The 26114-nt window shown below is 37.8% G+C and overlaps 1 protein-coding gene across 2 annotated transcripts in view; it reads right to left on the bottom strand.

The window, feature by feature from the left end:
• Positions 1-26114, bottom strand: part of dlgap4a (discs, large (Drosophila) homolog-associated protein 4a) — a 90830-nt gene that overhangs the window by 14917 nt on the left and 49799 nt on the right. For both annotated transcript variants that reach the window (XM_024293168.2, XM_024293169.2), the window contains exons 2-4: positions 2900-4169; positions 2593-2828; positions 1543-1690 (exon numbers count right to left, since the gene is read on the bottom strand). In XM_024293168.2, the coding sequence (XP_024148936.1) occupies positions 1543-1690; positions 2593-2828; positions 2900-4099 (1584 nt within the window). In that variant the 5' untranslated portion in view covers positions 4100-4169. The remainder of the gene's footprint in view (positions 1-1542; positions 1691-2592; positions 2829-2899; positions 4170-26114) is intronic.

The following is a 26114-nucleotide window of genomic DNA, read 5'->3' as shown; positions in this document are numbered from 1 at the left end:
TTTCTGTTTCCCGATTAACTAAGATTTTTTTTCTTTCAAAAAAGAATAAAAGTGTATGAGAAAGCAAAATCTTTTATTCCAATGTAATAGTAATTTCATAAGTGACAGTTGGCTTTCCCTATATGCTGATTTGATCGCTTTGGATCTACCTTTAGGACTATGAGTTTTGGATATGACAATGTCTATGTTAGATCCAAATGTAGGAAAGACAAAAAGTCATCTTGTCACACGACTTTCAACTCTACAAATGATCAGGAGACAAAGCAAAGACACCAAAACAACCTTCTTCTTTGCTGGACATTTCATGTGACGTGTGAGTGTGAGTGGACTTCAGAGATCAGGAGTGTCAAACTCAACTATACGGGGGCCGAAATCCAAAATTGACCTTAGTTTGTGGATAAACACATTAAAACGAAATCTTAAAAACTTTAAAATTTTAACTTTTTAACATAAATGTGAATACAAACTGGCAGGAATATTATTCCAGAAAAAATCAACTTAAACCTTCAATAACTTTCAATATTTTAGTCACCGTAAAAATATATTTTTTCAAGCATTAAAAGAAAAAAAACTCAATTTTTTTATTTTTGTGTAATTTTTTATATAGAAAAATGACACTTCTAAATATCCCAAAAGATTTTGACCTCCATAAAACATATCTTGTTAAAATTAACCAAATCTAAAAATGCTGCCGCAAAAAAAAATAAATAACAAATGCTGGAAATAAAAATAAAATTTGTGCTTTTTAGCAAAACAAATCAAATTATTTAATTTAATTTAATTTTTTTGCTCTGTGTTTTTTGTTGTATGGCTGTTTTGTTCTTCGTTATTTTATCCGGTTCTGTTCACTTCTTCCTGCAAAATTAGTGAGAGGGAGGGAGAAGATGATGACGCCCTTATGATGTGAACCACTCTGTTCCCACGGAAAGCTAAAGATCATTATAAATGATCTCACAGCCTCCATAATCATAGTATTGCTTCAATATGTTACCAGTGCAAGATAACATCATCCAGTTAAAAACAATAATATAAAAAGATCTGGAGGGCTGGGTATAATTACCCCGAGGGCCGGATTTGGCCCCTGGGCCTTGACTTTGACACATGTGACATACACATAATACAGAGTACAAAACTAATCCATTTATTATAACCTTAAATAAGCGCAATTATTCCCTGAGTTTGAAAGATTTCATCTATTTCTAAGGTATAATTTGATTTCATTATAACATTTTTATACAGACGCTTCTGCTTCATTTTTACAAAATCAAACTGTTTCTAAGTTTATTCCTTCAGTAATGCATAGAAGGCATGTGATTTTTATTCAGGTTTTATCCTCATTCGACCTGTTACAAACTTGTATTTTAAAAATAAACTGATTTTATACAAATCTGAGTGCTCCCGGAATCAGCTTAAACGTGTATTTCTGGTTTAATACTCTACCCTTCAAATTCACTCTTTTACATGTGTGAAATTTTAAGTGTCAAGCAAAAACAGTGATGCAAACTACAGTAGTGGCAGCACTTGTGGTCAGATCCGACATACCTGAGTGCCCAAGCCTCTGCCCAGGGTGCTCGAGCACTGGCTGAAGTCATTGTTCCTGTGGCGTGGGGGGGCCTCCAGAGGGCTCACCAGGCAATCTAAGTTATCAAGGCTCCGGTTGGTGGACAGCTCTTTGAGAGACGGCAGCGAGCTGTGGAAATGAATTTTACAGTCAGCCTCCTGGGAGTCGAAGGCTATAAAAGAAGGTTGTGTTTAATTGATGATACTCAGAAGACACTTTAAATCACAGTGTAAAAAAGGAAATCTCCTGGGTGTTGAAAAATTAAACACTACCGAGGTGAGTGTGCTGGTGTTGAGAAATAGCAGCGCAGAGGAAACAACGGTTTATGAGCAGAAGTGTTTGATGGGGTTTTATAAATGTGCTTTTGAGTTAATTTTAGAAATCCATTTCCTCTGTTCCGCCTCGTCAAGTTTGGCATTTGTGGAAATGTGAGTGCACAAAGCAGTGGGGTGTGCTTGAGTGATTTTCATGGATAATTTGCATCTTGTGACATTGGGAGCTTAAAGGAAGCAGGTTAAGAGAAGAGCACAAACACCTGACAGAGAACCCACGAGGTTAGGGATGACACTGACGACTAAGAGGGAAATTGCTGGAGAGGTTTGAGGTGGGGGGTGGGAGTGATAGGGCTGGTGAGGATGGAAGGAGGGCCACGCTCCCCGCCTGTGGATCGCACTGACCTCAGATGCTGCATAGAGCATGCACTCTGCAGAGGAGACCACAGAAAATCCTCCCGCATGAGAGCGTAGCGGCAAGGCCTGTTTGTGTAGATGTAGGAGTAAAACACACGGCAAAACATCACCTTCCTATTGCTTTTGCAGCAAATAAACATAATGTGTCGGCTCTGGTCCGCCACCATTGAGCTGCACAAGATCTGTGAGCTTGTTCTAAATTGATGTGATGCTGCCCCCTGCTGGCTGCCTGTATAAACGTATAGAGGATCCCTTTTTCACTATCTGTGGTGGGGTTTTTATGAATGCAAATAAAACAAAGTCATGTATGATAATCATTCTATTTGTATGTGTGGGGCTCACTTGCGTGGGGGCAGTGGCGGCTGCTGCTCGCTCAGGGATTGCTGCGTGGCCTTCAGGTAGCTCTGCCGACGGGCTGCAGATTTGGGCGAAGGTTTGGGGCTTCCCTCCGAGTCCTCACTGTCTTCCAGGTCTCCCATTGCTTTCACGTAGCTGCCACTGCGCATTCTCCTGCAAGGGATTTCCGTTCCCTTGGTTTGACCACAGGTTAGAGTTCCAGTCCAGTCATCCAGGGGGACCTAGATCATTTAAAAAAAGATTTATGTAGGATTTGTCAGAAAAATCAACTAATAAAACAGTTTAACGATACCTGGAGGAACTTTTGTGCCAAGTCTTGATGGCAGGACTTTGACTTCAGCAGAGTCCTGTTGACCGTGGCCGAGCCCTTCTGCAAAACTTGCTTTGCCTGACTGAAGGTGAGAGTGGACCAGGAGCCCCTCTTCATCGCCGTATCATCCCTGCTTTCTCGTGGTTTCGGCTCCTCTTCCTTGGATACTAACTGCATCGCTGGACATGCCAGGAATTTGAGGTCACTGCTGCTTTTTGAGGTCTTGAGAGAATGTGCAGAAATAGTGTTATAGCCCTGTGGGATGTGTCTGGTGTGGGCCTGGCTGTCTGACACCGCTCTGCCAAGAGTCATCATAGTCAGCGGGTTGCGGTAACCTACAGCAATAGGGCCAGCTTTGGGGGTGTCACTATCCAAGGCGTCATCTGAGCTCCACAGGCCAAGGGTGCTTGGTCTGGGTCTCTGTTTGGGACCTTCGGTTTTAGCTCTGTCTCTGCTTTTGCTCCTGCGGCTTGGTCTACCACCCTCCTCGCCGCTTCCTGCTGCGTCTCCTCCAGCGGTGCGCCCGATTGTGCCACCTTTTACCACAGAGTTCTCCAAGGAATGCGACTTGGCAAAAAGTTTCTGCACAGAGTGCATGAGATGCCGTATGCGTCCCGGACTCTCGCTCCGTTGCTTGGACACACGTCCTCTGTGGAACTGCAACGTACTGAAGCCGTCGCGTTGCAGAGGCAGGTGCCTTTCAAGTTGATCCAAAAGATTGGAAGGTAACCGGTTCATCTTGGTGACTGCTGCAGAAGAGATAGTGGCTGATCCGCTGGTGATCATAGGGGCACCAGTCAAACCCAAACCCAGGCCCATACCCATCGACAAGGAAGTGGATAGTGTCCCCGTTCTGCTGCCCTGTCCAGGCCCGCCACCAGCCATGCAGCCGCGGGAGCATTCCAGCTGGTCATTCTGCGGAGTAAAATGCAGACGAGGGAAGGTGCTGCTGCTGGACATTTGATTAAAGGGCAGCAGGCAGTCCTGGGTCAAGGAGGTGGGGCTGGTGGGCTGGCACTGGTAAAGATGGGGATCCAGAGTGCCATAGTGGTTTATAGTCGGGCTCAACAAAAAGGAGCCGTGAGGGTCAGAATTTAAAGGACACAGAGGTTTCTGTGTGCATCCTGCTGGCTCACAGGAGTCAGACAGGTGGCGACTACGGCTGGCTCCTAACCCTTTCATGGTGGCCGAAAGACTGTCTTCAGAACATCATTTGTTGTTAGAGCAGGTCTTCTGACCCCAAAGGCTTGTCCTGTGATAGGAGAGAAAAAAATGCTTTTAGACCAACAATTCTTTAAAAAAATATTCTGTGTTAAGACATTAGTTTGATCTATTCTGTGAGCTAATTTGCCAGAGCTGACATAAACCTTTATGGAATGTCAGAACCTCAAACACACAGTGTTGTTTCCTCAACAAACCACCAGGTGGAGCAGCTACACAAAACACTGCTGCAGGAAACACATTTACAGTCATTTGTTGAATAAAAAGTCATCATCCTTATTGCACAATACAGTGAGAGGGGGAAAAACACGAGTGTTTACAGTCAAAGGACAACATTTCCAGGAAATTTCCAAGTGATTCATTCATCCATTCAACATTTACAAAGCCATTATTAAAGCCTGTGATGTTCAACCAAATGCTGCTTATACAGAATGGTGACAAAAAAACTTAAGTAGAACATAATCCATCACAATCATCAGGAAAAACAAATCTACACCCTTTAATATTTGTATTTTGCATCCTTTAATATTTAAAGCCAGCTCAGTCTTGATTTCAGATTACATTGAAAAATAGGTTAAAAATTGCTCAAAATGTATCAAGATAGTGATATTGTCTTAAAGACTTTTTAGCACCCAAAGTTAGTGGTCTTCAAGAAGCAAAAATCAATGTAATCATTTTTTAAACAGTCTTAAAATGTGATTATTTCTTGACAGACCATCTTCTCAAATACAGCAATTAAACTCCTGCCTTCTGAAAATTGTGTTTTTGGTGTTTTTAACATGTTTTTGTAGCATTTTTCTCATAGAGTTCATACAGAAAATAAAGATAAAACTGTGTTTCTGGGTATTTCTTTATTCAAATCATAGGGACTGAGGAGCAGATAAAAAAATTCTGTATGAAAAATGTTTTTGTTGTTGCATACAAACTACAAACTGCAAGCCAAAAGTTCCCTGCTCTGCTCCATTCTGTTTTAACTTACAGACAAATAGATTATTAACGTCTTTGTTTTCCTCGTCTGAGCTGCCATTTGGCTCAAAACTGTACAGCTAAATACTTCCAATATTGCTCACCATTTTTGTTGCTCCACTAATGCTAGCTTGGGGTTGTGAGGCGCTCTAAGCTAGTGGAAGAGTGTGAGAAGAAAGGAATTATGGGAAATGAGAGAAGTCCCACAGTCCCGCCTACATCTCAGCTCAGAGGCAAATTTCTAATGAATTACTACAAAAACTACAAACGACACCGGTTGTTTGATTTGTTGTTTGACACTTTTATAACAGATACAAACATGACTAGAGTGGGACTTTAAACTTTCCTCTTCTGCTCTGATTGGCTGACTAGTTGGTTTATGATAGGGTTGACAGGACATTGTTTTCTCATGTAAAAAATGGCTGACTCGGATGATTTATCCTCCTATTAAAAGAGGAAAATGCTAATGATATTCCGAATACAAATATACTGACATATATACTGTATTTTTCTGACTTTAAGGTGCCCAGGGGTATAAGTCACAGCACCCATAAAATGCACAGAAAAGAAAAAATATGTAGAAGTTGCAAAGAACACTCTAACAAGTCAACTAAACTCTTTATATCACTTTAACCCCTTAATCCATTCAATTATTATTCATCATCTGTGTGGTTTTAGAGCCAATCCGCCAAGTTCTTCTGCGCTGCTTTTAGTAGCAAACAATGATACACACATCTACAGTGCCCTCTAATGTATGTCTATGCATGCATATTAGAGGTGTAACCATTCATTTTATCAATGATTCGAATTAATATCTGTGGTTGGCGATTCAATTCACTTTCGATATTGGTTTATTTAGAATAATCTGTTTTACTGACCTAAAATTGATCCAGGATATTTTTAGCTAAAACTTCAACCAGTGTGAATCAGAGATAAATAGATACCTGCATGGAAGTGAATAGTGAATAGTGCAGGTGAAGTTTTCCATATTACTTGTATTTCTTGCAAGAGTGTAAATTAAATATGTGTACAAACAAACAAGTAAACAAGAATTGATGTCAAATCCATTCATATTTTAGCTTCATAAAGTTCATTCCACTGTTGTTTTTCCAAATCAAAATAACACAAATGTAACATTCTACCACACTGTTTGGTCACGTCTTTGCAAAATTCAAAGTGTTTTCACACATTTGGACTACAATGATGGCTTGATCATTTTTTGATTTTTCGTCAATTCATCATTACATCCACTAATGTATTTGTATGTGAGAAATAAAATTTTAATTTGAAGTGCCCTCTAGTGGTTGTTGCTATAATAAAAAAAGGCAAAAAAGTGATTTCTACTTAGAAAAATTCAGTAATGCGATATTAGAGGTAGAATCCACCAAGTCCAGTTACAAAACTGAAGCGTTTTAAACATAGTTTCCATCAAAACACAGTTTGATTAGGCTAAGGGGCTCTATTAAATATCAATGCACTTCTTTAACAACACAAGCCCAGTCAATAAGAGGAAGTGTTTTGTGTTTGTGATTGGAAATGCAATGTGGGATGCATACTTACACAAACCAGTTACCCATTGAAGTAAGTAAAGACTCGTACTTGAATGTGTTGAAATTATTAGTGTTAAGTCCGCCTCAGTATTGCGTTTGCTTAGTTTACGTTTACATAATGTTTCTAGGAAATAGCTGAATCACTTATGGTCTGTGTTGACACATTAATGTAAAAAAGCTGGTTTAATGGGCTTGGTTTGTAGTAAATACCAAAATCAGTCAACTAATAAAATGTTTTTATTGTGATTTATGTTTCAGTGTACACATTTCTCCGTCTCTCTGCCATATTACTGTTTCAATTACTCCACCAAAGCCAGAAACCAAACAGGCCGTGGTTCAATAAAAGTCATCGCAGTGATGAACAGTCCCGAGGTTCCTCTCTTTTGTGACTCATACATGTAAATGAGTCTCATATTTAAGAGGCAGTATTTGTTGGAGGGCAGGAAGAGGGGCCTCATTTTCACAAATCTTTTTTGGTTCTTTGCCATTCTTTGAAATCTACTTACTGTGAATCGCAGTTCCTTCGACTTAAACTATGAGGCGCGATAAATCTCCCCTTAATGCTTACTCACAGAAGAATTCGGAGGTCGGGGGAATTATTTATAGCTGTATTTCAGTATCATACGCTGTATTCTTTGAACAAGTCGAAAAAGAGGATTCAATCTAAAATAAAACTGTCGCTGTAATCACCCACTAAAACCAGCAGCAAGCTGACAGCAGATGACAGCTCTGATGTATAGATTCTATGCAACACTAAATCTGATATGGTCGGTAAAATAACTTGAGATTGTCAGAGCAAGAGTTATAATTAAATTTTATTGAGGAGTTCAGTTGGTTTTGTCATTAAATGTGCTGTTTCTGTGTCATAAATACAGAGATGGGGGCCTGTTGAAGAGCCTCGGCAATTCATCTGCAATATGACGCAAGCACAGAAGCAGAATGAGAATACAGAGCGGAGGTATGTCAGGCTCTCTCATTCCCCCAGCTCGGGTTCACTTCACTTAAAGCTGACTTTGAACAGTCATGTTGCATCAAGGTTATGAAAGTCAGTTTATCCAGCAGAAAATCCATGTTGCATTAAAATCCCTTGAACAGAAGCCGTCTGTGTCAGAGTGGAGTGACTCACCGATCAGTCAATGGTAAGAGTCCTGTCCCACGGCAAGCGTGAAATCTTGCCTGCAAGCTAAGCTACCTGCAGGCATTTTTTAAAAAACCTGCTGTTTTGGGTCACCGCTTCTCACACCCCTCTGCCCTGCCGTACACTCTCCACCAGCCTTCGCAGCCACTCATCTGAGTCAGTGTTGCTGGACGAGCACCACTCTGCTGACGAATCCAACCCCGCTTTACAACCGTGCAGCTCGCTGCAATTCATCTGCCCCAGCTGACTGCATAGGCCCGAGTGTTCACATCCTGTAGGCGCCACCGCTGACAAACTGACACACACCTACACAACGATACGCCGACACACACTGGCACAGGCATAGATGTGCTAAATTGCCCACACGCACACCCATCCGTGGCATGAATGAAAATCGAACATGCTGAGCATCACTAGAGCAGCATGAGAAAGAAAAGCTGTTCTCAGTTTGTGTCATTCTGTCAGAGATTCAGTATCTGAGTAATAGATCATCCGTTAAGGCTAGGATTCATTTATTAGCCCATGTGCTAATAAATGAATGTAAAATATCCTTGGACTGCAAGTGCAGGAAGTGGTCGATATTTATAAAAAAAAACAAAAACAAAACCTCGGGAGTCAATAAAACGTCAAAAATGTTCAGGAAAAACTGATTCACAGCAGACTGTAAAAGTCTGTTTCCTGGTCGATTTGAGGCTATTCTTTATGCACGAATCAAATTTGATTCAAAGCATACAAACTGCATTTCCCAGCATGCTGTTTGTCTCTGTGCTGCTTGGGGCAGCAAAAACAATCAAAGCGTGACACTGACATATTATCACCTCCAAAGTTGTTAGCAAACATCTTTTTGTTTGCACATCCTGCAGTTAGCGGTGCCATTGGCCACTTAACAAATGTAAGTGCAATATTTTCTCTCCTTTGAGCATTATTTAATGTCAAAAAAAGCTCCAGAGGGAAATATCTGGCTCTTTAGCTGTTAAATACTCCACAATATTCACCAGCTGCTCCCTCAATGTGTCAGGTTGGTGCTGAGCAATAAATGCACAGCAGTTTTTCTTTTTTTTTTAGATACCTTTTTCCTTTTTTTACTGGAAACAGCTGCCTGCTGAAGCTGAAAACTGCATTATGAGCATGGAGGGAGGCCCAAAGGGGGGGAACTGGGACAATCCATGATAGCTCTCTGTGGCTTCATTACAACAAATGGCTGTTTTGCACTACACATTATCTTTGAGTTGAGTTAATAGTTCATGTAGTATATTTAACTCCACAGCAGTACCACATGGGCCTTATATACTTTCACCTGCAACACAAGAGTGCTAAAACAACAATAAAAGTACATTAGAGATCCTCTTTCTTCCTTATTGCTATGCACTTCTTATAACTCATGATTCCACAAGCAGAAAACACAGAACTAAAACATAATTGTGTGAATGCTTGGTAAGTAGTGATTCTCCTGCTCCTTTCCGTACATTTTTCGCCCCGTAAAAACTCAATCACACTTTCAGCGATTTCAGCAATCTTGGTATCAAAACATTCATCTCGTTCAGGACATTACTGATGTATTTTTGCCAAAAATTTTGGTATTTATAAACTTTAAAGTTTTGAAATATTGAGAATAAAATGCCCCACAGGAAATGAATGAGAAGGTCTTAAAATTTAATAATTTCAAGTAGATTAGCAATTAAATATATTCATGAGCGATGTTTTAATCTTTAATAGTAAAAAAAAATGAAGTTCACCTAATATTTTATACCTATTTTATACCTAGCTTTTTAGGCTAATTTGGCATTGGCTGATGCTTTTTATTCTCATTTAGAGTTTAGCTAATATTTTAGCAACATGCTAGCTTTTTTGGCTAATTTAGTTTACTGTTTTAGGCTAATTTGGAATTTAGCTAATATTTTAGCAACATGCTAGGTTTTTGGCTAATTTAGTTCACTCTTTTAGGCTAATTTGGAGTCAAGCTAATATTTTAGCAACATGCTAATGTTTTTGACTAATTTAGTTTACTGTTTTAGGCTAATTTGGAGTTTAGCTAATATTTTAGCAACATGCTAATGTTTTTAACTAATTTAGTTTACTGTTTTAGGCTAATTTAGAGTTTAGCTAATATTTTAGCAACATGCTAGGTTTATTGGCTAATTTGGTTAACTCTTTTAGGCTAATTTGGTGTTCAGCTAATATTTTAGCAACATGCTAATGTTCTTGACTAATTTAGTTTACTGTTTTAGGCTAATTTGGAGTTCAGCTAATATTTAAGCAATATGCTAGCTTCTTCGGCTAATTTGGCATCTGCTCAGGTTTTTTTTGTTTGTTAAGCTCATATTTAAGCAACACACTAAATATTTTTGCAAAACTGGCATCTATTATGGAATTTTAAGCAATTTTACTACAAATTTTTTAGAAATTTAGCTCAACTTCAGCGCTCTTTCATAATTTTTTAACAAATTTCCAGTCCTTCAGCAAATTTAGCATTTTGCAAAAAGCATTGACACTAGCATCATTGCAACTTTTTTAGTTTATTTTATGTTTCAAGAATGTACACATTTGTTTTGAGCTTTGATTGTGACTCGATCCAAAATTTTGTGCTGTTTCTGATTTCATTTCCTTCTATGTGACTGTTCTGAAACAAATGGTGTATTCAGACCGAAAAAGCCATTTGGTCCGAGTCCGGATCGAGTCCTGAACCTTGTGTTTGATCTGTAGAGTAAAAAATATAATCTTGCCAGCATTTAAAATCAATACAAGTATCTCCAAATGAAATATCGCTGAATCGATTTTTCCCTACACCCCTAGTTGTGCTCTTTTTTATTTCTTTTACCTGTTTCTTCCATATAGGTCACATCAAATGGCTGCTTTACAGTCTGGTTCTGCTGGAAGTCTCTTCCTAATCTTCCCTTTGGAAGGTGTTCTGTTTCTTACTACTGTCACCTTTTGCTTGATCTGTGTGGGGATTACACTGAAAACCTTTCAATCTAATCTATGGGTCCCTTTTATAGACCACTAGCATACAATTAGGATTATCTGGCTTAACTGTAATTATCTGGACTAACTTGGATTATTATAATCAAAGCTCTGAAATAAATCTCTGATGTTTTTTTATGTGACACTTTGATGCAACCTCTGTGTAAGCTGGTTTGTTTTATTAATTAACTAAACTAATTGAATTAAAAGTGTATTCAGTTGCTCCTAACATCTAACTTTTTGATCCTCTTCTAAACTGGAGCTGCTCATGCAAAATCAAATAAACACAATTACGCTGTATATGAATGTGTAACAATACAGTACTGACTCACACCTCGTACACTGGCCGGTTTACTGGCCTTGGACTGAATTTTTATTCAGACATGGGGACCTCTGACAGTGAAGCAGCCCACTCGTTTATTAAAGTAAAACAGTCTTATTATTGTGAGTGGATGCTGCATGCATGTGGGTTGTTTCCTGTGGAAAGTTTCCCTCAGATCTCATCGTACTAGAATAAAGTCAGTGCCAGGTGATAAACAATAAATGATCACAAACTTGATCAAGTTTTTTAAACAAACTAAACTGTTACCTGTTCTCATTGTTTTGATTGTTTCAGTTCAGTTTCTTTTCCCTTCATGGAAGCTCCTTACTTAATGCAGCGAGCATGGTGCTTGTTTGTGTGTAACCTGAATCTGTCATCAGGTAATCTCTGCTTAGGGTCATTTTGGTCCCTTGTTTCCTGCTTGTGCTGCCAGTTTTTGCACAGTATCACCTATTCGCTTTTGAATTCCAGCTACTGCAGTAGTTTTCATTTATTCAACGTGCATTTCCTATTCACTTGACTCCTGACTGACTTCCATTTTTGGGTTTTCTACATCAAAAAGACAGCTGTTTTATTCAAAACTACTTTAAGACTTCGGGTTTATTCAGACTAGAAGAATCGGTTGAGTTTGCTTTATCTGGTTCAGATCGAGTCCTGAACCTTGTGTTTGGTCTTTATTCTACTGGAGATTTCTGCTTTGAGCCAAAGCTTGTAAACAAAACCATGTGACTAAAGATCTCTTCCGTCATTGGCCAGGAATTACGAGGGCGGGGCAAAGCAACAAGAAAAAGAATAATAGAAGCCTGCGCTTGTGGGGATAGTTCACCTATTCTAACTTTATATTTCACTGACCATTTTTGAACATCTGTTTCAACGTCAAGTTCAACCCTTTTTACTGGTACTTTGGTACCACAAAGTCATGCTGCAAGACAGTTGCTAAGGAGGCTAAGAAAGTAAAGTGGTAACTGTTTATGATGTATAGATTGTCGGGAAAAGAGTGTGAGTAGACGTTTAAAGTTGTTTTAATGAACCTGCATTCATCCAACCACATTTTAATGAATATTGCATCGCTGCTCCATGTTTCTGTGACTCTCTGTTTATGCTATGTAAAGACCGGCTTCGGTGGCCATTTTGGTCCATTTGTTCCACTCCGAGCATGGAGACTATTTAGGGTGAGGAAATTCAGGATTGGAAACAAACCGAGACCGTTATGGTCAAAAATACTCTTGTTTTTGGTCTGAAAAGAAGAATTTAACTGGCGATCTAATTTTTTTTTTTTCTTCCTTTTCTCTTTTTTAACCCTTAACAATCGAGATCTTTAAACTTTTAAACCTTAAACACTGGAGATGCCTCTCAAAACATCTACCATGGTGAGAGAGTCATACCAAATGTTAGTACGGTGGTTAGTGCAGCCGCCTTACATTGCAAAGGTTGGGGGTTTGTGTTCCGGCTAGGGGGAAGAGTTATTGTGCTTAAAGCAAAATGTAAGTAATTATTATTTAACTCTTGAGAATTAAAATAAATAAATACTAATTTTTCACATATTCCAGGCAGCTACAGTGTTTGTTTTGTTTTTGCGTGTAGTGATATTCGAATGTGTTCGGGAGAGGGGCAGAAATCCCGTTTCGCCTAGGGTGTCATGGAGACCACCCTGAAAGATGCGTCCGATAGCTGTTCTTGGACCAGGGTCCGTTTGGGTACATTAAGACAGAAACTTAACTCTGTGTCCACTCTGGATACATCCTGATCATTCAGCAAAAGGCGGGAAAAATCCAGAAACTAAACATGAGAAATAGATTGGTTAATTTGAGCATAGCACGAGTCATCATTTTTTTCTCATCAACCAAAAAATCTCAATAAAATAAGAATTTTATATCAAACTGTTGTAAAAATGTCTTCATTTTTCTACATAAGGGAAGACATATCAACACACACTGATCCTGAGTTTAAAGTGTTTCAGGTTCAGTAAACAACCTAACAGTATAGAAATCTCAGTTTGGTAAAAGCAAATAGAATTCAGCTACAACAAAAGACTAGAAAACTGTGAATATAAATTAGGGTTTTTGTCGGTGACTCCAGACAAAGATAAAAGAGGAGCTATTTGCAGTTGAAGTTGTGTCGACACAACAGTAAATATACTTTGACAAAGCATTAATGCTCTTAGGGCGGGTGAAATCGCTGTTACTTTGTCAAAACTCCCATCACTGACCCGGAGGGACGTGACACCAGCACGCAGCTAAGCAGAGCTCGCTAACAAGCAGAACCAAGGGATGCTGATCTGTGTCCCACAGAGCCTCCTGGCAGCCCTGTAATAAATGCCTCTTGTAGTTGTTCTGTTCCCCTGCTGCCTCTTGTGATCAGCTGAGGGGGAGATGAGGGAGGTATTGATCCACCTCCAGCTCCTTGTTTTAAGGGCAAAAAAGCAGTTGCTGGCTTTTGTCTCTTGCAGTCTGCTACTGTAAATACCCTTTGTAGGCATGTTGTGTTGATCCCATGCTCTGGACAAAACCTCTGTTAATGAAAGTAAAATTATTAACGAGGTGGCAGTGGTAGGGGAGTCGACCTCTGAGAGATTGAAGGTTCAATTCCCACCTTGCCAACCCATGTGTCGAAGTGTCCTTGGGCAGGACACTGAACCCCACATTGGGTCGGTGGAAGGTTGGTGTCAGTGTTTGGCAGCAGTGCTGCCATCAGTGTGTGAATGTGTGTCAATGGGTGGTAGGTAGGAAGGTAGAAAAGCACTATACAAGTATACGCCATTTATCATTTTAAATGAGCACCAATTAAGTTTAATCAAAGAAAAAAACTGGTATTTTTTTAAAACTAAACTAATGAAACAGGCCTAAACTAAATGGAACACCTCAAAAGAATTGATAATAACGTGGACAATAGAAATGTCTAAAAAGATGTCTCCATTGTCTTGAAACTTGTGGTCAGTCTGCACATTTAAAGAGTGACTGTAGTCATTGTGCTGTTTGGTGACATGGAGTATACCACACTGAACATGGACCGATGAAATGTTGTTCAAGGGTCGCCACTGTGAATCAGCTTTCACTGATACACACAAGGGATCTGACAGAGATTTTTACATTGGACAGCCTCCCAAACACAACCCTGTATTTCATCCAGGCTAGGGATCGGCACAGGAAGACCCAGAGCTGTGAACTAGGATGTGAAGGATTGGTTAGAATAGACGGAGGCAGATCAATTGCTGTAAACAAAAAGGATCTAAGGGAGCTCTATACTGAACCCAATGATCATCTATGGAAGGAGCTAACGCCTGCTAACTAAGTTTGAGACAGTACTAAATTAAATTGTCACTATTTTCGTATATGTTTTCATCAAACAGAAAGGAATGAACGGCTCCATCTGGTCCAGTTATGAGGCTTAAAATCTGTGTGTTGTTGATGCTCACAGGAGAAGAAAAATGAAGAAACACAGTCGTCCTCTTCCAGAAACTCTGCTAACAATTCTCATAGATCAGCATGAACATGCAAGTGTTGTTTTTATGACCATTTCTAAAAATACCAACAATAGATGACAGAGCACGATCTCATTAAACATGATTGTGTTTTCTTTTTTATTATTTGCAAATAATATTCCACATTTTTAAAGAGAACTCATTGTAATTTAGATGCATTGACTCTCCATAGCAGCTTTATACTGTCATGAGGGGGCCGTTAGCTGTCACAGATGACGTGTGGCAAGCTGTGAAATCTATTCAGCTCTTTGGGGAAAGCCTCGATTAAAGGCTGCCGTTAGCTCTGTATAATATTGCAAAGTACAGCATAACATTTTTCACATTTATAAAAAAATAATAATTAAAAAACGAATTGCTTTGTTTTTCTTCATGAGTTCTCAATGAGTAGAAGTTTAAAAAAATTAAATACGACAAGTATTAGGGCCACCATAAGAATAAACAAATACATTCACTAAAATAGTCGTAAAATTTTGAGAAAAATGTCAAAATTTTACAAGAAGAGACGTGTAGAATAATAAGCAAAAAAGTAAATATTTCACGATAATAAAGTTATAATTTCATAATCTATAAATTAAGAATTTATGAGATTAAAGTCATACATTTTTGAGAAAAAAGTCTGTTTACTAAGAAAAATGTGAACAGGAAACAATTGTGTTTCAATGTGGACATTAAAAGCAGTTACTCCACCATTGGTTTCCCAAACAAGGAAATACAAATTCTTCATTGTTTAGCATAACAACATTAAAATGAATTCCCAGGAAACTGGATCTCTTCAAAAGAAGATTCTTGATCCACAAGAGTGAATTTCCAGCAGCATTATAGTTGCAGAGGTCTGAATGTATTATGGTAAACAAATTGAAAATTAAAGCAGGCATGACCAAAGTCCGGCCCGTGGGCCAAATGCGGCCCATATTTGGCCCACGGCCCTTTGATAAAAATCACTAACATTTGGCTCCCAGGATTTTCTAAAAACTGTGTGTACAGTTTCTTGATTGTGATTGGCTAAATTACGTCTTAAGTCATTGTAGACCTGCGACAACACTATCACGAGACCCACTTTTTAGTTCATTTCTAAAATGTCAACTGTAACTGATAGAGAGGGTCGCCACTTTCAGTTGAAAGTGGCATATATTTTTAGCGAAATACAAAATATTTTGGCTGTCTTTAAGGAGTTCAAAAGAGACTACGAGACAAGACACTATCTTCTTTTAACTGGGAAAGAAGGGTGCAAAAAATCGAGGATACATTTGCTAAAAATGTATTTATTGTCTATGTGAAGAAATAAAAAAGTATAATATTGCAACGACAATGCTCATTAATTAGTTCATTTGCATTTGATGCTAAAGCCTTACGGTGATGACATAATCGGGCATATTGATGAGTTTATTCAAGTTGATGCTTTATTTTCGAAAAAGAATAACTTTGTCCTTTGAATTTTTTTTAATAAGGTGGATGATGTAATGTAAAAAAAAATAAAATAAAAAAAAAACGAGGGAGAGTGCCCGGACATCCCCACACCAAGACCCCTGCCAAAGCAGCAGCGGTAGCCAGGGCCCCCCCGACACCCGCACGGTATAGCAGACGGAGGAAATCCGCCTGTCGGGCAATCACGTTGACCACCCAGACCAAGGACCACCACAGGGGCCCCCAAGGCCAGAGAGCAGGGAGACACAGGAGCACAGAGACCTCCTGCCGCGCCAGGGGGTCCGGTGCGGGGCCCCACCCCGGGGGAGCCCCTTCAGCACTAGACGAGTGACCAATCACCAACCCAAACCCAGGGTCCTAGGTCCCTTTTTTTATTTTATGACTTTATTCGTGTATATTAATGTACTTTTTTGTCTTTTATGGTGTATCACAGTTTTTACACATTCATTACAATTCAACATAATTCTGAGCACACAATGTTAATTGCCCAACTATTAAACTAATAATCACTACTTTAATCCACACTCTTTCCATCTCATGTTCAGTACATGCACATGTATTTGTGTGATGTTCCTCCTTTTGTTTTCTGAACAGAGATTTGCAAAATAGAAATATTAAATCCTAAAGGAAATGATAACTAGTGGAAACGGGTCTTCTATCCTCCATGTTTCCACAAGTACAAAGTGCATGTTTGCAGTAATAACACTTAGGGCTGGGTAACGCCATCCGCTACCCCCACTGCGTGGTGAGAATCTACTAATAGCTTGTTGTAATTGGAAAGTTAGCTCATCTGAGCTAACAGAGCAAGTGTTTTTCTTTGCTGCCTCAAGCTAACAGGAACAAGTTTAGATTGTTTCTAGGGGTAGCTCGGCCAATCAGAACCAAGAATCTTTCTCAGACACATATCTTGAGTGTGAGTGAAAAAATGTAGACTACTTTTTAAAAGTTCAAATGATCCTTTTATTTTGTTCTGTGATGACTCATTCACTGATCTGTTACCAGTTTGAGTCAGAAATAAAAGAGCAGTGTGACATGCCGGTAATGCACACTCCCAGATGAACATGAACCTTTTAGGAATAGTTGCTGAAAAATGATTTTTTTTAGCCTGATAAAAAAAAGATATATTTTTAAATTTGCAGACTTCTTTTTTTTAAAGCCTGTTTTGGTTGTTAGGCAACCGCACAGGCAGCCAAAATATGCTGCATTCGTGGCATGTCAAAATAATCGTGATTACAAGCTTCAGATCTGCTGCAATCACGACTTCATTAGAGCTTCTGATGTGTCTGACCAAATCAAACAAACACCAAAGCCTAAAAAATTCTTCTTTTCTTGACTGCTGATGAACTAGATTTACTGTAACCACATAACACTAAATGTTGTTGTTTTTTTATACTCCAGACCTCATCATCATGTATTCTTTAGTCATTCAGATGAATTGACCTTAAGAGTAAAACACTTGTCCACATACCACACATACTTATCCAAACACTGTGTATCTTCCAAGCCAGCTTGGCTCATGTGTAATAAGTGTGAGACCACGTAATGCCATCTGTTCCATCAGATGCTCCTTCAGATGTTGGGTGAGTGAACTATTCAACACCTGTTTTATAGAAGAAAGTGATGTCATGAATTTGATTTCTAACTTTTTTTCTCATTGAGGCTTTTCTATGATCCTCTGATCTATTTTAAACCCGTTCCTAGTTGTCTTTTAATTATGATTAGGCTGTTTTTGTGTTGTTTTCTAGGACAAAGTTTCTCTAGAGTCACAGGAATTCAGTAGGAATTCTCCTCTGAGATGTGAGGAGTAAGCCTCCTCTTATTTCCCATCATTCCTTACACTCTCTCCCACTAGCTTACATCACAACTATAATCTAATATAACCAGTGCAATAAAAATGGCAATCTTTATTGGAGATATCCAGCTGACAGTTTTGAGTCAGATGCTAACTCGAGGAAGACGTACTTGGATCTAGTCGTTAGTCCATGTGATACTTGGACAATCCTCTTGCACACTGCCCCATTTTGCGAATTGTCTGATTTTTGCACATTTATTTGAAATTCAAGGTGATTTTTTTTCTATTTATTTCTCTTTATTGACTGTCCACATTGGATAAAACTGTACCTGAATTTATTGTACCAAGTATAATGACAATAAAGGTATTTTATTCTATTCTTACACCATTTCCATTGCAGTGGGTCTTAAAAAATTAGGTTTAGTCTAAAAGCTTTCAGGCATTTACCTAAAATAAGTTCCTTTTCTATAAAGATCTATAATGTTATGTTTAATGAATTTCAAGAAATATTAATACGATATAGTATAAAATACATTATTTATTGCTATATAAATGAGTGGTTTGATCTAACTTTGTTCAGTTTCCGTCTAACCTGTGGACTTGCTTTGCTGCTCCTCTTTCTTATGGCGTTTTTGTCACGGCCTTGGTGAGGTTGACAGCACATTTTAGCATACGCCAGATGGTCCAGACAAGCGCTGAAGATCAGAGCAATGCTGTGGGACTTGCCTCGCTTCTCTTATGTCTCGAACACTGAGGGTTTAGACTGTGGGAATCTTGCGACGTTCAAGCAGATGGGTTGTTTTACATGACAGCAGCAGCCAGAGCAGGTGACAGCTTTCATAGCGCCCCTCCTCTGCAGGAGCTACCCAAAGCCTGCTCGGTAACTGTCTTGTCAGGGAAACTTTGTGGAGGATAAACAAACGTGTCCTCTGAAAAACAAAAGCTTTTTTAGTGTTTGACATTGCTAAAGATGAGGATTTTCAAAATAAAATGAAAAAAGTGTTTACACTTTGGCTTTTTCTGACTAAAAAGATCCACGCACAATAAAATATAATTAAAGATAGAGGCTGCAGTTCTATTTTCCACACATTGATGTTGTGTTACCACAATAAAAATGAGCTCAAATATAATTTTTCTGACTAATTTGCATTTCTACTGACAGATTATGCAAATTTAGTGTAAGTGTGCCAGCAAAAGAAACTAAATCTGTACGTTGCACATTGAAGTTTTCAATCCTCCCCTTTTTTGATGATTTCTTTTCTTTTCCTGTTCTGTTCGTTCAATTAGCAAGCTCCAACATAAACTCCCTTTAAGATAATTAATAAATGCCCTCCTCTAATACAATAAAAGCTCACTGACGGATTTAGATCTTTGAATAAAAAAATGCATAAAAGCATAAAAACTCATATAAAGCAAAGTTTTTGAATACCTGCATTTTTGCCTTTCTGCCTTTGTAAAAAGTGTGGCTGAAGCTGCGGGGCGGTTGTTCAAAGCTGTGAACTTCCCTGCCTGTAGAATTGACTTTGACACTGTAGCTACTGGTCTGAGGGGAAACAAAATAAAGGACCTATACGTCTGCACGTGTTAACCTCTGCAGCCATGTGCTGTTGTATCACGGTGCACAGCACTCATCATTTAAACATAAGGCTCATGGCATCACAGCTTCATTATTATGCTATCAGAGCTTTAGCAGCATCACAGCTTAGCCACAAAAACATTTATTTTCCTTTTTCCCCTCTAAAATCACACAGATTCAATAGGCTGTTGACTATTTAACCTATTTCTAAACTATTAGGGTTAATTCTTTACAATCAGGATTAAATCAATCCATTTTTTAAGGTTCTTTGTGGTTTATCCTCGTTGATTTAAGCTGACCCTGCAGTGGATGGACGTCCTCCAACATTCAGTAGGTCACCGATCATCAAAATGTTTTTAAAAAAAAAACAATATTAAATAACTGGTTAGACACAATATACAAAATCTTTAAAATGGAAAAAAAATGACATATGCACTTAAAATTCAAAAAGAAAAAATTTACTGAATTTAGTCTAAATTTATTAAACACACATCCCCATAGAGAGCGAGCTTTAAATTAGCTCTATTGTATTTAGTTAATTTAATGTTTCTACACTTTCTACGCTCAAATTATAAGTGAAATATTAGTTTGAAACTTATAACCTTGTTTCGTTTTTTTTTCTTTGTGTGGGTTTTTTTTAATGTTTTTTTTATTTTTTGCTGATGTACTTACTTCAATTTACTTGTTCTCTTTTTTAAACAAATAGAAAACAAAAAGAACACCTGAAAAGGATCGCCTGAACTAAAAAAATATAATAATAAAAAAAAAGTAATTATATTTATTAATGTTGCTAATAAAAACAGCAGAACTTAAAATGAAAACTAACACAAATGTACCAAATCCATAATAAAGAATAGTTTAAAATTAACCCATTTAACATCATGTTTTAATAAACAACAACAGAATTTTTTAAAAGTTTTTTACAATACATTATCTGAATAAAAACGTGCAGGTTCTCTTGCATAAATCTCAGCAGCTTCAGATAAAACACAGTTCGGCTTCAGGCTGCCACATTAAAGGATTTCGTACAGATAGCACTGCGTAAATCCAACTGCAGGCAAGCTGAACAGCAGCTTTCTCAAGCTGCTCAAACTGGCGCCGGCAATAAAAACGAGATGACATTAATATGCTGTTTCTCCGGTACTAGCGTGGATGGATTCGATTTAAGATTTAAGGTTCACCATGTCCTGCTCATGAGCAGAGCCTGCACTTCAGGTGCAATTGTCAGCAGTTTGGCAAAGTGGAGCAGAGGAGGAAAAGATCAGCTTATTAGGAGACTCATTAACCAAAACAGAGAATGTTTCCAGAATATGTCAAGGTCATATTTAACACATGCAGAATTTGAATTTGAAATGAATGTCAAAGCTCTATTACTAAAAATAGAAAAGTTAGAAAAAGACCCGCAGGATCTCATTTACAACTATTAGCACAACAATATAAAGTCATTTTACATAACAGGTCATGATGTTAGCTTTTTTTTGGACTTTTTTACTGTAGTGTGAGAGGAAGCTGGAGTTTGCAAAAAGATGTGAAGCAGAAAATGCTAGTAATGGTGCCTGATATGGGCTGGGAATGCTCAAGGCTGAAGTGAGACGTCCAATGTTGTATACGATACTTAGAGACAATGCTTCCAGCCACAAACGCAGAACTGTTGAGGGAAGCAGATCTAGAAAAAAATCACATTTCTGCTCATTCAATGTTGGGTAGCCATAAGAAAAGTCTATGGTCTTAAATAAATGACTGTATAATGGTGGGTTTGTGGCACTAACTAGTACTGAGCAGTATGAAGGCACTTTGATGATTCTATGTTGGTTTTCCCCAACTATAGAAAGTAAAGTATTCCCCTAAACATGAATACATTGGAGCTCTAAGAACATGACTCTTTCAACTACCATAACTCTTCAACCGTTTAATAAATTCCTGCGGCATCTGAAGAAATAATGTTGCAGTAATATGCAACACTTTAGTAGTGAAGTACTTCCACAATCAACGCGAAACCAGCCTGTATGTTGGTGCAAAATCCTATTTTTACATTTGAAATCAATATGAAAATGCTCCCTGTTGCAACCTGCCTATGGAGCTAAATTAGCCATTTTATTCAAGCATAAGGACGTTTTAATGCCTGTACGTCACACACCAAGATGGCGCTTTGAACAGAACAGTTTCTACGCGATAAAACTCTGCTTTTTACGACTTCATACTACGATAGTACTGACTAAACAGCCATTTTCTGACAGTATTTATCCAAGCTCTCAGAGTCAGTGAATATCACCCTCATCGATTTCGATTGGTCCTTTGTGTTAGCTGCGCCACAATGGGGTCAAACATTTTGAAACTGATATTTTCGGATTTCAAAACGATAAAAAAAAGTCCAAAGTGAAAAAAGATTTAAAACTTAAAAAAAAGTTTTGAAATTGAAATTTTGAGTATTGAAACCTAAAAAACAGAACATTTGAATTAATTGAATAATTACATTTTTTTAGCAAAAGTTTTTGTTTTGTTCATGTTTTTGTTTACATTTTTATAGCAAAAAGTTTTACTTTGTTGGCCAAACACCAATATTTTTTTACAATTAGTTTTCTTTGGGTTTCAAATAATATTGGCCACAATTTAGCTCGATACCTGCCTCCATCAGTTATTTTTAAAACTTCTTGGTTTGTGTCAAATTTAGGAATAAAAAAAGTTTGAGGTTTGATAAATTAAGCAGCTTTTTTGCAGAGCCAGTCTTAAGTTACAGGATTTCAAAATCCAATCAAATCAATGTATATCAAATCTTAAAGCATTGAATCAAATCAAATTATTTCAATTCGATTTGAATTAAATCAAATCAAATGAATTCAATTCAATTTGAATCAAATCAATAAAATTAATTCAGTTCAATTCAATTTAAATCAAACACAACAATCCAATCCAATCCAATCCAATTGAATCCAATCCAATTGAATCCAATTCAATCTAATCAGGTATGTATTTATATACTACAATTACAAAAGCAGCTCTAATAGTACACACCAAAGTTAGACAGATTGTGTCTTGATTTTTAAAGCTTTATGAAGAATTTCACTCCTCTGGCTTCCCTATTTTTATTGTTACTGAAAACGTCTCCATCTGAATACTGAATACACTGTCATTTCAGGTAATGCATAAATCAATGACTGCTCTGTGAATTATGCTTCCTTTTACAGTAACCACGTTGTTTTAAGGAGCATACAAAGATCTCTTGTAGGCGTAGACACTATGGAAAGACATTTCAAATTGCTCATTTAGCCTCCTTAGCTTCTCCCACACTTTTGGACACTGGTACTTCACACAACTTGAAGGAGGTCCAGGAAAACAGCGCAGCTAAGAACTTCTCAGAAATGCACCAGATTTAAACATAAAACCGAACACTCTCTGTAAACTGAGATCTGTCGTCCACCATGTGAAACTCTTTACAATCAGGCGGGGCCGTGCAGACAGGAGGAAGCAGAGGTTCATGCTACACTCATGATGCACTGGAGCTCCAATGATGTTGGAGTCATTCATTATCCTCTAACCCTCACTGTTGACAGTTTCCTCCATCAGTGCTCTTCAGCTGGTCCAGCTTGGGCACACTTATTGGACATGAAGCAGAGAAAATGTGGTTTAACAGACGCACGCGAGCGGGGGAATGATGGGCAGTGTTTAGCGGGTGCAGTGTCAAAGTAATTTATTCTTGACTATACTGTCATCTCGGAGCAGAGATGAGTGGCTAAGCCTGCTGAGGGGGAAGTGTGAGAGGAGAACATCTGTCTGGGGGTTTTTACATGATACACTTTAAGCAGCTGGAAGTTAAGTTTACAGTACACAACGCTTTTTTTTCCAATTTATTTCCTTCCTCTTGAAAGACGCACATTATCCTACTTGTAAAGAGTCTATCTAGGGGGATGTTGAGTTTCTCGTTCGCATTTTCAATGAATTGACTGAATGTGCTGGTGTACGCACAGAAAAAAATGTAATCCACACTGTGCCATATTCCAGCTTGACTCATTTCCATTCCCAGAACAAACTGCTGCACTCACATCATCACAGCACACTTGAGATCATAGTACAGTGTGTCTGTATATTACATGTCTCAGGGACTAGAAGAAAGAATTTGTTACTTTAGTAGAAAAAAAAAAACTTTGGAATTGTACTTTTCGGTAAGATATTCAACACAAAACAAACACTAAGACGATGAGGGGTGGGTGGTGGAGTCAGCAGCAGAAATGAATGCTTTTTACAGTAGTGTAGGCTGGAGCCATGAGCTGTTCATCCGTGATGACAGACTTCTACACATGAACGTGAGCAAACACTGGTTTCATATTTGTCAATGGTTTCCTTACTTTTAACCCTCTCAGGACCAAATTCAGTTTTAGCAACAGAAAAAATGAGATATTTGGGGAAAATGATCATATGGGGTAGTAATAGGTAGTTAGGATTTAGCTGTTGTGAATATATTTGAGACCAAATGGTTTTCAAACTCATTTATCATACTATAAGGATCACCTTCTATAGCTGAAGCTTGGTTATCAGACAATAACATGTCCTGAGTATTCAAGCAGAAACTACTAATTAGCTTTGGTGCAGCCACAAGTTGCAGGCTGTGACTATTGTCCAGAGGGTTTCAGGTTCAAAATACTGTTTTTCAGACTATAAGTCGCTCCAGAGTATTAATTGCAAATGCCAAAAAATGGATAAGGAAGAAAAGAAAATCATATATAAGTTGCACTTTTAGGAGAAATGTATTTAACAAAATATGAGACCAGCGACAGTTAACAGACTAGATCACAATAATAGACTTAATCTATGCATACTTTGATACCATGTTTGGCTACATGAAACAGGGAAAATAGTATAAGGCTATGTCTGAATTACCATCCTACTCCCTAACTACGATATATATTTATGTATATACTTTTTTTAAACAGAAAGTTTGACGTCACCGATTCTAACGTATTCTAATCAATACAAGCATTTTATGTCTATTTATACCTCCACTGTGATGTTGAGGGTTTATTAAAAAATTACATTTAAACACATTTTTTCTCAAAATGTGTTCAAACGCAATGCATTGTGGTCTATATTGGCCGATGTGGTGAGCGTCGATTATGGAAGTTTTTTAGGTCATAATTCAAAGTATTCTGCGTTATTCAATTGACAATGACGAATTTGCAAATTGAATTGTCAATTGAAAAATGCATAATACTCTGAATTATGACCTTAAAAAACTTCTATAGGTTTAACCACAAGATAGAGAACTGCTTTGTCTGGAAAGAAAAATCAAATACGTTTTTGAACGGAAAGCAGACATTACTGTGTTTGTTAAATGTATGTGGTAGATATGCATTATAAGTGTTGATCTTTTAATTCAGAATAGTTCAACTTTATTAAAACGTGTATTTAATTCTAGACATTTTCATCTCATAAAATAAAAAAAAACAAGAAAACAAATAAGTCAAACTTTGTGAATCAACAAAATGCTAAAATTTTACACTAGCTGCCACATTCTTGTGAAAGCATTTAATAAAGTCTTAACAGTCCTCCAAGAGGTTGATTACTTATTTATTCGTATTTGCACTGTCATTAATAGCTGTGGGCTTGTGTGCCTGCGTCATAGTACTCCTTACAATGACAAACTCTTGTCTTGTCTGAGCATCAAATCACAGAGCAATTCCACCAACAACGCTTGGTCTTGACATCTGCATTCCCTTTGTCCCAGCAAACAAAAATAAATTAGAAAAGGTTTCAAATGTGCAGAACATTTTTATTTAACCAAAGAATGCAGCTAAAATCCTACCAAATGTGCCTCCAAAGCCCTGCAGAGATTACCGTTTTTATGAACCCTATCCATCTGTGGCTGTATTTGTCTGCCTTCTGTTCTTCGCATACAGTAGAAATTGGCATTGTTCAGCCACAAAGGAAGATTTGTCCCACCCTGAATTTATACCAAGTTCAGACTCCCTCACCCAGTCGTGACAAGTGAAGCGTGACGCTTGCAGATTTAATGTGAAATGAAGTGCACAAATGTAAAAAAAAAACAAACTTGTGGAACCACAGACAAATGTTGTGAGGATTGTGTTTTTATTGTATTATATCACCTTTTTTTTCTATTTTCTATGTTTGAGTTTCAGTGTTTTTGACAAGTTTATGTTTTATCATCACAAGTTCCAGATTCAGTCATCAGTAAAGTTAATTTTTTTTTATTTAAGGTTTAAAAGTAAATCCTTTTCTTTGGTCCTATGCAGAGAGTGCTTTGAAAAAGGGCCTCGTGGGCTTCCTCTGACTTGCAGTACGTACTTTATTCTCGTCCTTGAAGCTTCTTTAAAACTGAATCATCAGCACCTATAGAGCTCTGCTGCCTTGAAGCTTTCAGAAGCCCTGAGTTATACTTTATATGTTCATGGTGTGAACGAAAAACTTTTAGGCCAATTAATCCTTTTTTTTTGTCATTTGCCTAATTTTAGTCCAGATAAATAAAAAATAAAAATATTAGTTAACTGGAAAAAGTTAAATTTTTGAGGGATTCGGTTATTGTGAATGGAACTTTGTATACTATGTACAACTATTATTAAAAATGTAAGTTTCAAACCATTTATTTTTTGTTTTTCTTTCTAAAAGGTAATTTAAAAACTCAAGGTTCTGTGTTTCAGGAAGGTTTATAAATCAGCTCTTAGAGCTAAATAAATCAAAACACCAGCACAGCCTCTAAATGGTCTATCAGTCTTGGTTATAGAGGAACCATCACTGATCTGACAGGAGGCCAGA

This window comes from Oryzias melastigma, linkage group LG7, assembly GCF_002922805.2.
Source record: "Oryzias melastigma strain HK-1 linkage group LG7, ASM292280v2, whole genome shotgun sequence".
NCBI classification, from domain to species: domain Eukaryota; kingdom Metazoa; phylum Chordata; class Actinopteri; order Beloniformes; family Adrianichthyidae; genus Oryzias; species Oryzias melastigma.
The sequence above is the reverse complement of the archived record's forward strand: the minus strand, read 5'-3'. Positions and strand labels throughout refer to the sequence as shown.